The 14,975-nt window shown below is 40.1% G+C and overlaps 1 protein-coding gene across 1 annotated transcript in view; it reads right to left on the bottom strand.

Moving 5' to 3' along the window:
• Dpp4 (dipeptidyl peptidase 4) overlaps window positions 1-14,975 on the bottom strand; it is a 78,276-nt gene that overhangs the window by 48,095 nt on the left and 15,206 nt on the right. The window contains exons 3-5 of the mRNA XM_051184577.1: window positions 5,164-5,259; window positions 4,476-4,567; window positions 3,260-3,340 (exon numbers count right to left, since the gene is read on the bottom strand). Of these exons, the coding sequence (XP_051040534.1) occupies window positions 3,260-3,340; window positions 4,476-4,567; window positions 5,164-5,259 (269 nt within the window). The remainder of the gene's footprint in view (window positions 1-3,259; window positions 3,341-4,475; window positions 4,568-5,163; window positions 5,260-14,975) is intronic.

Here is a 14,975-nt window from a genome sequence, read left to right as displayed (position 1 = left end):
AAGTGTAATATAAGCCATGTAGTACTGTTCATGAAACTAAACTACAAAAAAAATTCATGCTTTGTCAATAAGGAGGAAATCTGGGGGGGGGGGGGAAGGAAGAAATTTGCTACATGGTAGCAGCGCTGAGATGAAATAGAGCTCCTAACCTTACCTACTTATCACTTCTTACCCTCCTTCACTCTCATGTCAACAAGTATTTATTAAATTCCCATTTCTTTTAAGTCAAACATTCCTTTCCTGAACCCTGAATTATTTCAACACACTCCATGCTTGTATCTTGGCAACCTCAAACATAATAGTGTCCAAAGCCAAAAGGTGTGGTAAAGTCTAGAAATACTAAGAAAGACTGACATCATCTCAGGATCATGACAAAACCTTTATAAGACATGAAATGAAATTGGTTTACCAACCAATCTACTTAGCCTACAAACACTGGTGTGCTCACCTATCAGATACTGCTCCCACTAAAGGACTCCTAACTGAGCAGGGAACACGAGAGCATTCACTACAATAAAGATATCACAATAAGATGTACCAAGAGCTGTAATAGAGACAGGCAAGAAAAATGTGCAACCCTAATTTGGCTCAGATCAAGAAAGGAACCTGTGGGAAAGAAGATTCTTGGGCTGGGTTCTTAATGGATGATTGCCATGGAGAATGGGAGAAAGAGTGCTATCTAACAGAAGCTAAAATGCAAAGACAACAAAGGCCATACTCAAGGGCCTAAGCTCGGAATCTCCCACCCTGGAATCAAATGTCTCCACTGTATAAGGTCAGATAAGCTTCTTTTTAAAATTGTTTTATTTCTTGAGGAAAACCAGATAAGAAAAGTAACAATGGCAGGTGTGTGAGGATGCATGTGAAGTGTTTCCAAGACTGTGAAGCCAGTTGGTATGTGATAGATAACACAATTCCATCTCCAGAGACAACAGTACTAGGAGAGCATCCACAGAGATGGCAGGGTACCTACTCACTCACTCACTCACTCACTCACTCACTCACTCACTCACACATTCAGCCACTCATTCCTTTTTATTTACAACATAGAAACAGTGATTGAAGGTGTCATGGAACAGGATCTAAAAATCACTAGACCATGCAGGGCTAAAAAGATGCAATAAAATTAGCCTTTTTTTTTTTTTTTTTAAATGAAGGTGTTTATCAAGACATTGAGGCTATTGTTCTCAAATTCTATTGGATACTCTCAGAAATAAGAAAAAACAAAGAAAGGGAAGACACATTCCCCTATTTGCAGTTACCCAAGAAGGCAGTGTTTTTCAATGAAGCATGAATTCAACTAACATATATTTCTGGAGCACCTATTATGTGGTCCAGTCCTGGAATATGGAAGTACAGTAGAGACTAAAAAACGGGGAAACTGGCAAGAACTATGACAGGCAATAAATCCGTAAAGAAACAGCAGAAAAGGCAAAAATGTTAGGAAGAAAGTGAAAGAGGGTGATGTGATTAAGTGATGTGAGGGGTGTGGGATAACCAGAGTGGTGGGAAGCCATATTAAAGTGATGCAAGACAGCCCAGAAAGGAGCTAATAAAGACAGGAAACTGGAAGATTCTAGAAAAGAAGGCTGCAGCAGAAAGCAAAAGCAAATGCTCTGGCTCTTGGATGGGCATGTGAGGGATGCTTGAGGAAAAAAACCAGAGCCCTGGGACTCCAAAGGGAAGGGAAGAGGCGTGCTGGTCAAATATGATGAGTGTAGGACAGGGTGCTTCAGATGAGAGACTGAGGTCCACACAAAGGCTTTGTCATGCTGTGCATGCTGCTGTCTTATTTTGTGCGAGGAATGTCACTGGAGTATATAGCTTAGCATGGGTACAGGTTAACTTAGGTTTTAGTGTAAACACACTGACTACTCTCTGAGTAGATAGAAACATCTAGAAAACACAATGAATTGAAAACAACAGTGATGAAAACACACATCACTAATGCCGATGTCTGTGGCCAGCCAGGGAGTGAAATCTGATAGGGCATCATACCACACTTGTCAGTGCAGACTAAACAGTACCCTGAGCTGGGATTTTCACCCTGCTTCTGCTTTATGCTTCATGCATTAGCTTTTAAAACTCATCACTCATCATTATCATCTACCAGTCTGCAGCTCTGGCTGCTTGTTGGAATAAACTACACCATTAGAAAATTCTGATAGCAAGTTAATCCCAGAAACTTGAATCGACTGGTGGCAAGATTAAAGCTGGACACCAAGACTTTTACATTTTCATCAAGTAAATCTGTTTGGAGGATTTAAATAAGGAGCACGGGGTTAGGCACACTGGCACATTAACTGAGGACAGGGTGTAGAAGTGACACAGGCATCTGATTTGCATAGAGTTGATGGGTTTAACAGAACATGTAGTCTTCATAGGCAGGAAATAGAGCACATGTGGTAGATCCAAGGTAAACACTATGATTGAATGGCACCGCCCTGAAATGGCAGAGAGAGGAGATAGTGCTGACTTGGCCAGAGTCCAGCAGGGTTGGTCGGTGAGATAAGGCCACTCAACATTATTTATCCCAGGAAAAAAGTCAAGAGTAGAAATCACTGCCTTTGTATTCTGTTTTCAGTATAGAGCATCTCCACAGGTCAGTCCTTCCAACCCAGTTTAAAACTGTCTATACTTGACAGCTGTTAACTACTATAAAAAACCAAAAAGCTCAGCTAAAGTGACTGGTGACCATGGCGAGGATGCTTGACTTGATGATAACCTTTTCAAGCACCTGGGACTCTATGTTCTGTAGGTGACTGGGAGGGGCTGACAAGAGCTGGGGCTTCAAGTCTGACTTAAATAAGGTTGGGATATAGTCTGGGACCTTGTCCAGACTCTCCTTTGGAAAATAGGGATGTTAACATCTTTAAAACAAGTACTTCCTGAAGCTCATTCTATACGTAGGCTGAGAAGAGGGCAACACAGACTAGAATGCTGTGTGTACAAGTAAGACACAGATAAAGGTACTGTAAAATATCATAAATTCTCATGACAAATTTTACTAAGCTACATCATTGGTATTCCTAGCGTATTAATTATGCCTTTTAGTACTTGAAATCATTAAAATGCATTCCTCTGAAGATATTTGGTAGCTTTGTCATTTATAAGAGAGAACATATATTTAATGCAGATTGGATGGGTTCTTCTATCATCAGTGTTACTAGAAATCATCCTTAAATAGGCATAAAGTTGAAGTCAGTTAGAAAACAATATATTCATTTTAAGATGTCACATAAGAAAGAATATTCTTTACCTTCACATAGTTGTATTCTAAGAGAACGAACCGTCGGTCAGGTGACACCGAATAGTCACTTATGGAATATCCAAAGTCTTCCTGTTGGTCAAGTGGAAGAAAGAAAACGGAATGGTTCAAATGCCATCACTGGCCATTCACTAGGTAGAGGGAGCTCTACACCTGTGGATTATGCCTTGAGAATGTCCAGGCACGAAGAGATGACAATGATGTTAGGTGGGCAATGGTGACAGTTACAAAGTCAGAGAGAAAAGAACTAGCGGAAGAGGCGCTGTTCAGGGACACAGAGAGAACTCTGCAAACAGGAGGGGCAGCATGGACAGCATGGAAAGAATGTGCATGCTTAGAGTATGTGTGAGGGTTGCATGTAACTGTGACATAGCATGGTTGTGCCAACATGGTGGAAGGTGGGAGGACATTAATTCATAAAAATATGTCATGAACGACAAACTAAGGAATGCTTAGTATGTGAAGATGATAGTACCATATCTACTCTGTGTTTCACAAGATACCCTGGTGATACGTGGATGAGATCACGAGGAGGTATTGTATCAGTCTGGTCTCCAGAATAGTGACAGAGACACAGTGGGAATGGAAATCTGAGAGGTAGTTGACATGCAGCAGAGGGAATCAATAGTGTTGCATAGTTAACTATAGAGGGTGGCATGCATGGTAAAGATTATAAAGTTTCCAGAGTAAGCAACTTGGAGAACTGAGTGATTATTTCCAAGATTGGGAATTGAGCAAGGAGGAAAGGACAGTTTGAGACACTAGGACACTGAAGGGAAGAAAACTAATTTATCTTGGGGTTCTGAATTTACTCTGCCCACAAGAACTGGGCAGGGCCTAGCGGGTTCTTGGAAAAGTGATGTTTGCATCTTGAGAGGTTAGTGTTAGTGTATGTAGGAGAATCAAGCCATGGAGGACAAACACTAGGGCCATAGAAACACATGCTGTTCCCCCAAGTGAGGGAAGGGGCCAGTGAGTGAAGAGAAAGCCCGAGGAACACTTACATTCAAACACACAGGCAGAGGAGGAATCATCAAAGGAGATTGAAAAGTAGCCAAGGCGGGGAGCATTTCAAAAAGGAGAGAAAGATCCAATGGCCATGTACTTCAGAGTCCAACAGGGTAAGAAATGAGTCCTCATGATTTGAAAAGAAGTGAAAACAGTTCCCAGAATTCCATACATGAACCAAGTGTGTGACTAAACATACAAAGGTACTGTTCTCCAAGAAAATGGAGCTGTTTCCATGTTCAGCATTGAATATCAAGATATTGTTTTCTTGTTTGTAGAGGTATTCATAATCTAAAGAGAGAAAATGGCCAGGTCAGTATTGCAAATTGCTACCAAACACCCCCGTAAGCTAAATTTCCAAAAATTAAGCTCACACAGGGCACATAAACATTCTATGCTGAGCAAACAGAAACAAAGGACATGGTACTAACACCTGTCCATATGTCCATCGTTCATGCCAAGCTCTCAATTCACATTACACCCTTTACAGCAGATGGTAAAGAAACACTTCTGTTTCCTCCCGTCTACCCCTTTGTGATTCATTTTCTTATGTTTCTTTTCTTTCTTCCTTTCTTTTCTTTTTCTTTCTTTCTCTCATTTTTTTTTTAATTTTTTTGGTTTTTCTGTGTAGTCCTGGATGTCGTGGTACTCACTCTGTAAACCAGGCTGTCCTGGAACTCACAGAGATCTACCTGCCTCTGCCTCTGAGTGATGGACTTAAAGGAATGTGCCACCACTGTCTAGCTTCCCCTTTGACTTCAAAGGAAGAACAAATACTCTGTACAGTTCTACAAGCAAGGATTGCATCTTCTCACTACCTAAGCACTCAGCAACCCAAGCTCACTAGAATGAATACAAACATAACATTTCCATTGCATGAGCCTTACCTGACAGCCACCTCAAGGAGTAAGACTTGACTCGAAAAGTATTCTTTAAATAATCAGCTAGCAAATAAGTTCTGCGGTTATCAGATGCTGCATCATCTGTTGAGAGGAAAATATTCAGCAAGATGCAATTGATAAGTTTGGAATAAAATAGTACACCTGATCACAAAATGTTAAAAATAAGCTCACAGAATACAAAATATATCTTGAAAGATTTCAGATTAGGTTGAAAAAGAATTTCTCTAAGTATAAAGTGAGTATGTTCCCTATTATGTAAGCGAGTTTCGTAGAGAATGTCTAGACCAGCAATATCAAGAGAAATGCAATGAGTGTATTTCTCAGCAGCCAAAGTTAAAGACAAAGATAATTTAATTATAATGGCATATTGTATTTAGCACAACATGTAAAAATATTATTATTTCAGCATTAACCAGTATTTAAATGTTACTAATTAGACTTCCCATAATCTTTTTTGTACTCATTCTCTAAAATCTGGTACCTAGATTTTACTTAGAGAACATTTCATTTTAACTGTGTTCATTTCAAGTCAATAGGTATATGAGGTCAGTGACTACTGCAGGGGATGGCCCAGGGAATCACCTTCTGCTGTGGCCTTTAGGACGTTTCTAAGTCCTGCAGTTCTTCATCGACTTTTGGTATATGTTGATCACCCCACTGACAGATCTTGTTTCTGTCACTGCTCTTCCTTAAACTTGGTGAAGTCTTTGGGGTTCTATATTCTGCCGATAGGACCCAAATTCAAAATCTGATATCAGTTTTAAAAGTATGTGAGTGTGTGCGTGCGTGCGTGCGTGCGTGCGTGTGTGTGTGTGTGTGTGTGTGTGTGTATGTTTGCTTGAGAAAAAGTACACAGATGCCATGGATTATGAGTGAAAGTGAAGTATGCCTTGCGGGAATTGGTCCCTTCCTTCTTCACCTTCCCCCATACTGGATGTATAATTTAACTCAGGTCTTCAGGCTTGGTTGAAAGCACCTTTACCCATCAAACCATCTTGCTTGTTGATTTTTCCTGAGAAATGTGTTTCTTGGGTGTCATGACTCCAAGGCCTCCATTGCTATCCCTCTCCATACCACCAACAGAAGGCCTTTCAGCCTGGTGATCCTGTCCTCAAATCTCCCTGGATTTCTCTCTTGCCTCCAGATCTTTGCTTGGCATTAACAGCCCTCCACTGCATGACACCACACTCTCTCCAGCTCATGTCTCTCCTGCAAATGCCATCTCATCCGGTCATGTGATCTGCCACTGAACACAGGTACCCTCTCTGGCTTTCCCACCTCTGCTTTTCATCCTCAGCCTTTTCCCTATGGAGGCTTGAACTACTTTTGTTCTCTGCCTCTCCGCTCTTTCACGAAGACTTCCATTCTGTCCCCTCTAACTTGCTTCTTATATTCCTTTAGCTTTTATCACTCAATGGCTTGTGTTGAGAGTTGTTTTTTTAATTAAACTTACTCATTTATATATGTATGCAATGCATTCTGGTTGCGGTCACCCATCCACCTTGTCAACCTTGTCAATGCCTACTCTTCACTACACATCCTTTTTCCACATCCACATTTCATGACCCACTGAGTTTAGCCAGAGCCAGATCTCTAAGTGAGTGTGAATATGAAACTATTCACTGAAGCCTGATGGGCAAACCAATGGATGTCCATCTCAACATAATAATTCCTCTCTCCCAGCAGTATTTCCTGGGCCTTCAAGGGTATGGCATAAATGTCATGCTTAAGGCTGAGCACTCAACAATTCCCTGTTCTTAGCATTTTGAGCAGAAAGAAGTCCCTGCATTCCCCACCATGACCCTCACCATAGGAGGAAATTCATGTCACATACTGTAAACCTGGTTTAGTTAAACTGACATGATGGAAAACTGCCTTCTAAACATCTATTGTTATACCCATAGGCCAATGTCATTCTCCTTAATGATGGAAGCTTCTCTGTACCATGGAATGTGTCAGTGAGAAACATTTTTTTTTTCTGTGCTTAAATGTGCAGTTTCCTCAGTCAGACCACATGATTTTTTAAGAGCAGTAGTTTTTTTTGGGGGGGGGTTGGGGTGGGTGAGTTTTGTTTTATCTTGGTCTTGCTTCAACACCCACCCACACATGATTTATCACTTGATGTAAGATTTCATAACACAAATATTACACATAAAGTGACTGTTTCCGATGCCAGAGACTGATAACAAAGAACTTAATATCTTTCTCTGTGTCCTCAACTTTTTAATGTACATGGAATCCTCTACCCACTGCAGCAGCTATGCCACAGGCATTTCAGTAAGAACTTCACTCACAGCACTTGGGAAAGGCATTCTCTTATAGAAATTGATCTTTCCAATAAGTTTTTAACAGTTTTGACCTGACCCAACAACATCTTGGATTTGTCCATAAAACCTTACATCGATAAACTTGCTACTTTTCCTTATTACTTCACTGGTATTGTTTAAACCGAATGTGTTAGGTTGAAGAGATATATAAAACCCATTTGTTTTTTCAATTCAATCCTGTGTGTGTGCTTCCCTGGAAGTTATGAAGGTGTTTCTATTTATGAGCAGAAAGACAGCAAATGTGGAAAACCTACCCTTGAGTTTCCTTCAAACAAGAAGTTAAACATTGTGCTACTGAAATATTTTTGAAACTCTGCAATGGAGAGGAATGCCACAACTGGATTTGTTCACCAATGCTCTCAATTATTTGTGCCCATCCTGCTATTCTTTTCTACCTCAAATAGTTAAGAAGCAAGTTTTATTTAGTAAATACTACTGAGGATATATACGCTGCCACCAAGAGCTACTAGTCTGAAATGGACATAAAACACATCCCCAAATTAATAGAAATGGAAGTATATTAACTATAGACATTCACAATCCCATTCTTCTTTTCTGGCATTGAGTTGGTATGTACCCATAGAAGGGTACATTTCATTATATATCCACACACATGGCTATATGATGAAAGAGACACTACCATAGAACATGTACCATTGGCTCTTGGCTTTGCAAGTGGGGAAATAAATGAATACCCAATAATATGTTACACAGTTCTATTCTATTTAAATGATAACCAACGGAGATTCACTCACCCAGGTTTTCTCAGGTTTGCCCAGATTTCTTATTTAAAGTATTAATAATGTTTATTAATAATAATACCAATTAATCGACAAAGTGAATAACTGAGCTTAAATTCCTTTGAGATCGCTTTGTATCCAGTGGGTTATTATTTTATTCATTCAAGCTGCCTTCCCCAAACAAATGCTTACCTCTTACCACTTCCCCCCGGCATTACTCAGTTCATTTTCTCACCTGTAGCTCTGTAAGCTGTGTCTCACTCAAGCTCCCTTCTGCTCACAATATTCCTTGTGGATCTACACTCTAGGAATCAAGGATGACTCACTGCTGCTATGGCCCAAGACAACCCTGGAGGGCCCACACCTGCCTTCCCTTGGGTGGGATTCCTTTCGGTGCTTACAGAGCTGAATGCAAACCAGTTTCTATATGTTCATAAACAGTCCCAGAGCCTGGCCAAGAAGAACAACAAATGTTCTCTCTCTCTCTCTCTCTCTCTCTCTCTCTCTCTGTGTGTGTGTGTGTGTGTGTGTGTGTGTGTGTGTGTTTCTTTTTTTCTTGCTTTTTGATAAGCAGGACACATTGGAAGACAGTTTGGAAATATCTAGATAAGCGAGTTCTGTGAGATGTGAGTGCCAAGTCCAGGTTTTGACCTTTATCAAGTTCACAGTTTTCTGCTAAGGTACAACCTATTCTGCCACACTCATGTGGGACATGCCCATGTTCATGTTTCTCCTTCCTCACCTCCTTGCTCCCTGACATGGCACCGCTGTAGTAACAGATGAAGGTCCCTGGCTGATTGCATGGTTTTCGTGGTGCGACCCAGGATATGCCGTTCATTTGACTTATTGGTTAAAAGCAGCACATGCCAGCCAAGGAAAGAAGTTATTCATATATTATCTGTCAGCTCATAAAGAAATGCAATCCTCTTTCATGTAGGATTTTAGGAAAGAGATTAAATGTATTCGGTTTTACTTCCTTGGTTGAAACTACTAGGTTGAACCATGTGGAAATGCCAGTTGTCACTCATAAAAATCAGAATAGTAGCATTCAAAATGGATCTACTAATAATAAACTCTCACCAAAGGGTTGAGGTAGTGTGATGAATGCTAGCTTCAGGGTCAGAATTACTTCCAGATGAATCCAGAATGATAAGATGCAGATAAAAGAGACTACAGTTTGGCAGAGCAGCCTTGATTTTGACCAATAGTCATAGTGTGTGTGAAGTATATTTCATTTTAAATAATTATGCTCATTCATCATTAGTCTTTTATCTTTTGAACGCTGATTTGTAATATTTCTACTTTACAAAGATGAACTGTTTAGAAATTAAGTAGCTAATAAAATACTTCTAAAAAGAAATATGCTCCTGATGACTCACAAATACAAAAAGTTGTTAATAAAAAAAACAAACAAACAAAAAACAGGCAAAGAGGTATCTGGTTATAGTATGTGGATACCATATGGCAACCAGTCAACATTCCACACTGATGTTTGTTTCTATGATGAGTATAAAGAAATAAAACAGGTGTTACTTCAGAATTCACTCTTGTAAAATATCAGTCTTGATAGACAAAGAAAATTTCAGTAAGAAGAAAGAAGCAATTAATGGACAGGCTTCTCAGACCCTGAGGCTGGGTCACACAACCAGCCCCTATTTCCACCAAATCACAAAACACCAGAAGAATGGCATAGCAGGTGATTTTGAAAGCTGAGGACCTGGTTTTGAGCACAGACTTGTCTATTGTATGTGGGCTTAGGGAAGTTACTGAATCCTTGCTATGACTCAGGTCTAACCCTTTGCAGTAGTTTTAAGAGGTGCATCCTTGGAAAGAAGCAACTAAGTCCTGAAGGTTTTACTTTAGAGCCTTGTAAAAGGGATGGGAGGAATGATCCTCTCTATTTTCCACCACATTAGAAGATGCTGTTAAAAGATGTCATCAAGAAAGCAGTCTCCTACCCAATGCTGAACTGGCTAGCACCCTGACCTTGACTGTTTTATGTTCTAGAACGATGAGAATAAATATTTGCACTTTATGATTACCCAGCCTTGGATATTTTGTCATAGAAGCACAAAATGACTAATACAGAAATTGGTACCAGAGGAGAAGAGTTGCTAAGCAACATTAGAACTGGGTAATGGATAGAGCCTGGAATTGTTTTGAAGCACAGTTATGCTGCTGCTGTGAATATAACACTAAGGACAATGTTAGCAAGGGCTTCAAAGAACAGAGCTTCAGAGAAAGCCTCAGTCTTCTTTGAGTTATTCTAAGTTATCATGTTAAGAAAGGTGGGAGACAGACTCAACTAACATGGGGCTCATAGGGGTTCACAGAGATGACCAACAACCAGGGAGCCTGCATAGGACTCCTAGGCTCTCCACATATATGGTATGGTTGTGTAGTTTGGTCTTCTTGTGGGAGTCCTAACAGTGGGAGCAGGAGCTGTCTTTGACTCTCTTACCTGCTTTTGAGACCCTTTCCTCTTACTGGGTTGCTTCATCCAGCCTAAATAGGAAGGGAAGTACCTAGTCTAACTGCAACTTGATATACCTTTTCTGAAGAGAAATGAAGGAAGAGTAGATAGGGAGGGGAGGAAAGCTGAGTGAAGAGGGACTGAGAGGATAGGAGAGAGGGGAAGCCAGTTGAGATTTAAAAACAAAACAAAACAAAAAAATATATATAGGAAAAAATGGTGGGAGAAAAAAAGGACAGCACAGGCCACTCTGATGAAGTCTTAGACAGATATATATGAATCATCTTTTGGGGACTGAAGGAAAGGCCATTCTTTATCAGAGTGGCAAAGAACTTTGGATCTGTGCTCAAAGGCTCTCTGAAAAGTAGAATACAGGAGCTATGACCATAAGTTGGTGAAAGACATTTCTAAGCCAAGTGTTCAGTGTATTTGGTGGGTTATCTTAACTGTCTACAGCAAAATGCAAGACTAAACACATGAACTACAGAGAATGTTGACATTAAAAAGAGAACCAGAACTTAAATACTTGGAAAACGTTCAGTTTGACTAGGTAATAACGATGAAAAGGCCATATTTGGAAAGAATTCCAAGGGTTTGGGTAAGTAATTATGTGATACAGAGTTTAGTGTATAAGAAAGGCACCTGAGGCTGTGTGCTCTGATCTGCTTTGTGGTGCTCAAGATAAATGCCACAGACGACTGGGTAAGACTGAACAGCAGATATTTATTTGGCTAATGGTTCTGGAGAGTGGGAAGTACAAAATCATTAGTTCATGTCTTTCAGGCACTTGCTGCAGAATTATAGAAAGGCATAAAGTATCACGTGGCAGCAAAGTCTGCAAGATAGGGCAAGGGTATATGTAACTTCCTTTTATAATGAACATACTTCTGCAAATACAACAATAATCCACTTAACAGTGGAACCCTCACTGCCTGACATCTGCTGGAAGGCCCACCTCTAACATTTCTTCAGTAAACTTAAAATTTCAACACAAAGTTAAGAGATCACAAACCACAGCATTATTCACAAAGAGACTGGACAAATGATTTTAAATGCATGTTGGAGATCATTGGTTCTACCCTTTTCATCATAGACATGGGCATGTCAAGGTAAGGAACCATACCAAAATAGGAGCCCTGCATGTCCACAGGAATACAGTATTCACTGTCCTGAGTTGCCTTGAATCTATACTCCCTGAATTCTGCTGCAGTGTTTTTCTGATGCCTCATGTGCAGCTCTAGTAGGAGTGCCTCAGTGGCCACTTTGGAAGATACTGGCGAAACTCCTTGGCGGCATGCATGTGGTAATGCAGTATCACCTTTACAGATAAACAGTGTGCATGATCTTTGGAGGCATAGCAGTCACCACCTGGCCTCAGGTTATTTCAGAAGGCCATTGGGCCTATACAGAGAACTACCTTGGTAGCATTGCTCTATAAAGCCCCAGTGGCACAAAGTTTGGTAGAGCAATGAGATTGAGTCTGCCAATGAAATTCTAGAATTGGGCTGGGATAGGAGAACTAGCTTGAAATACCAGCCTGGGGAAGTGACAGGCACAAGACTTCAGCCTATAAAAGATGATGTATAGATTGTGCTTAGTAAGAGACTGGAGACCTGCCTAAGTGTGTCTAAAAGCAAACATTGATCCAAAATGGGTTTTGCAACACATAAAAGAATAAATGAAGATTTCCCTGTTGGGGTTTGAGCTCACCCAGGACCTAGTATTTCTTTCTTGCCTTTTTCTCTCTTTTGAAGGAGAAATGCCCATCATTTCTGTCCCACCATTGTAGGTTAAAGCATGTAATATGTTTGATTTTAGTTTCATAGCTGGAGAAAATCTACCTCAGGATGTCTTCTCTTGAGTTTTATTTGTTTCAGATTTAAGTGGGGCTCTTCACTTGGCACTTTTGGGTGGATGCTAGAGTTAGCTTCAGGAGCTAAGAAGGGTACTGAATGTACCTGGCATGTAAAAAGGGCATGTTTTGGTCTGAATGTTCTTCACAAATCATGCGTTAAAACTCATTCTCTATTTTGTTGTCAAGAGACAGAGTTTACAGAATTAAATGGAGAGAAATGGAGAGAGAGAGAGTCAGAGTCCTTGGAACACAACTATAAATGGGGTATCTCTATCAAATTTCAACCCTTAGAGCTCAGGGTCCCTCCAGAAGAGGGGGCAGAGAGAGAGTGTAAGAGCCAGAAGGGATGGAGGACACCAGGAGAATGAGGCCCTCTGAATAAACTAAACAAGGCACATATGAGCTCATAGGGAATGAAGGAGTAAGTACAGGGGCTATATGGATCTATACTAAGACCTCTGCATATATGTTATAGCTTTCAATTTAATACTCTTATGGGACTCCTAAGTGTGTCAACAAGTGGGTCTCTGATTCTTGCACCTACTCTCAGGACTCTTTTCCTTCTTTTGGGCTGCCTTGTTCACCTTCAATGTGATGGTTTTTGTTTTTGTTCTTTTCTAATGAGAGACAGTATGTTAGTTAGGGTTTTTATTACTGTGAAAAGACACCAAGACCATGACAACTCTTACAAAGAGAACATCTAATTGAAGTGGTGGCTTACAATTTCAGCAGTGTAATTCATTGTTATTGTGAAGATCATGGGTAGGCAGGTGGAAACATGGTGCTGGAGAAGGAGCTGCTACATGTTGGTGTGAAGGCAACAGGAAGTAGACTATCTTGCTGGGCTTGGCTTGAGAACATATGAGACCTTTAAGCCCAACCCAACAGTGACATACTTCCTCCAATAAGGCCATACCTCCTAATAGTGCCACTCTCTTTGGGGGCCATTTTATTTCACACTACCACAGACAAAAATGGAATGGTCCTGGACGGGAGGGGAGGGAGAAGTTGGAGAAGTAGAGGGAGATGAAACTGTAATCAAGATATATTGTATGATTTTAAAAAAATCTATTTTCAATAAAAGGAAGAAAATGAAAAAAACTAAGTGATAGAGCTTGTAGGAAAGTGATTGAGTCATGTCCACTCTGCTGTCATGGAGAATCAGAACTTTATTTAACAAACAGCTGCAGTGAAGTAACATTCCTGCTGTCCTGTCCTCTTGCCTTTCTGCTATAGAGGAGATATCATAAAGGCTGTCAGCAGACACTGAATTCTACTCAGTGCAGTGGTCCTAGGCTTCTCATCCTCTACAATTGTAAGACAATTTTTTTGTACTAATTGACTAATCTTTGATATTTTGTTATAATGACACAAAATGTTTAAGACAGATATTTAAAGACTCAAGTTTCCAATACATAAATTTGACACAATAGCATTTTAAAGCTTAGGGGAGTTTTTAATGATGAGTTGAGGTAATATAGCCAATATGCTTTATTCAAGACCTAGGTTTAGGAAATTCTACAGCTATTCAAGGCAGCCTTTATAACTTCGAAGTCATTACAGCCAATGAATGAATGGTTCTGTGTTTTCATAAAACTTTATTTACAAAAGCATATGGCCAATGTGGAGTGATAAATAAGGACCTAGACATTTCTCAAAACAGTGAGCAATAAAACAAAGCATATGCTTCTCAAGATTAGATTAGTAGACACTGAAAGTGACGTAGATGGCCTGGAAGCAATAAGAACATAGCCCTACAGAGCACCAGAGAGCAAATGGGACCCATATTTCAGTCAAGATGAAATAATGCTGTCACTGGTATAGAATCGTGAGCCATGTTGACTGCTGCCAAGAGTAGGTACAGGAGGATCCACACACAGAGTCACTGCTACCCAGGGCCACAGGCTTACTTATTTCTTTTGGAAATAAAACTAACCTTTGTGCTGATTATAGCTACTCTCTCACCTCTTGATAGAATTCTCTTGGGAATAAACAAGGCATGACAACAAAGGCATAAACTAATACAAAAGGAATATCTATGTCTTGCTAAACTTGCTAACACTGTGGGTCAATATAATCTGACATGATAAGAAACCAGTGAAGGAGAAAACTTTTTAAGTATAGGGATAATGACTCACAGACCATATCAAATTGCTTCAGCCTAGGGGGTAGTTTCTTTGATGACAAATAACTGAAAATAATTGTTGAGAGATAGTGACAGAGGGTATTATCATGCAAACTGGGAATGATCAGCTGGTATTTGGAAGGATACCCATCATTTAGAGAAGCTGGAAAATTCTAATATTGACTCACTGAAGAACTTCCCAGAAATATTTATAAGCATAATCAACAAAGAGACTTTTTGGGACAGATGTTCCTAATCAAAGATCCAAGGAAAAGCA

Source organism: Phodopus roborovskii, unplaced genomic scaffold, assembly GCF_943737965.1.
Source record: "Phodopus roborovskii unplaced genomic scaffold, PHOROB, whole genome shotgun sequence".
Taxonomy (NCBI): domain Eukaryota; kingdom Metazoa; phylum Chordata; class Mammalia; order Rodentia; family Cricetidae; genus Phodopus; species Phodopus roborovskii.
Note: the sequence above shows the minus strand (reverse complement) of the source record. Positions and strands in the feature narration are given on the sequence as shown.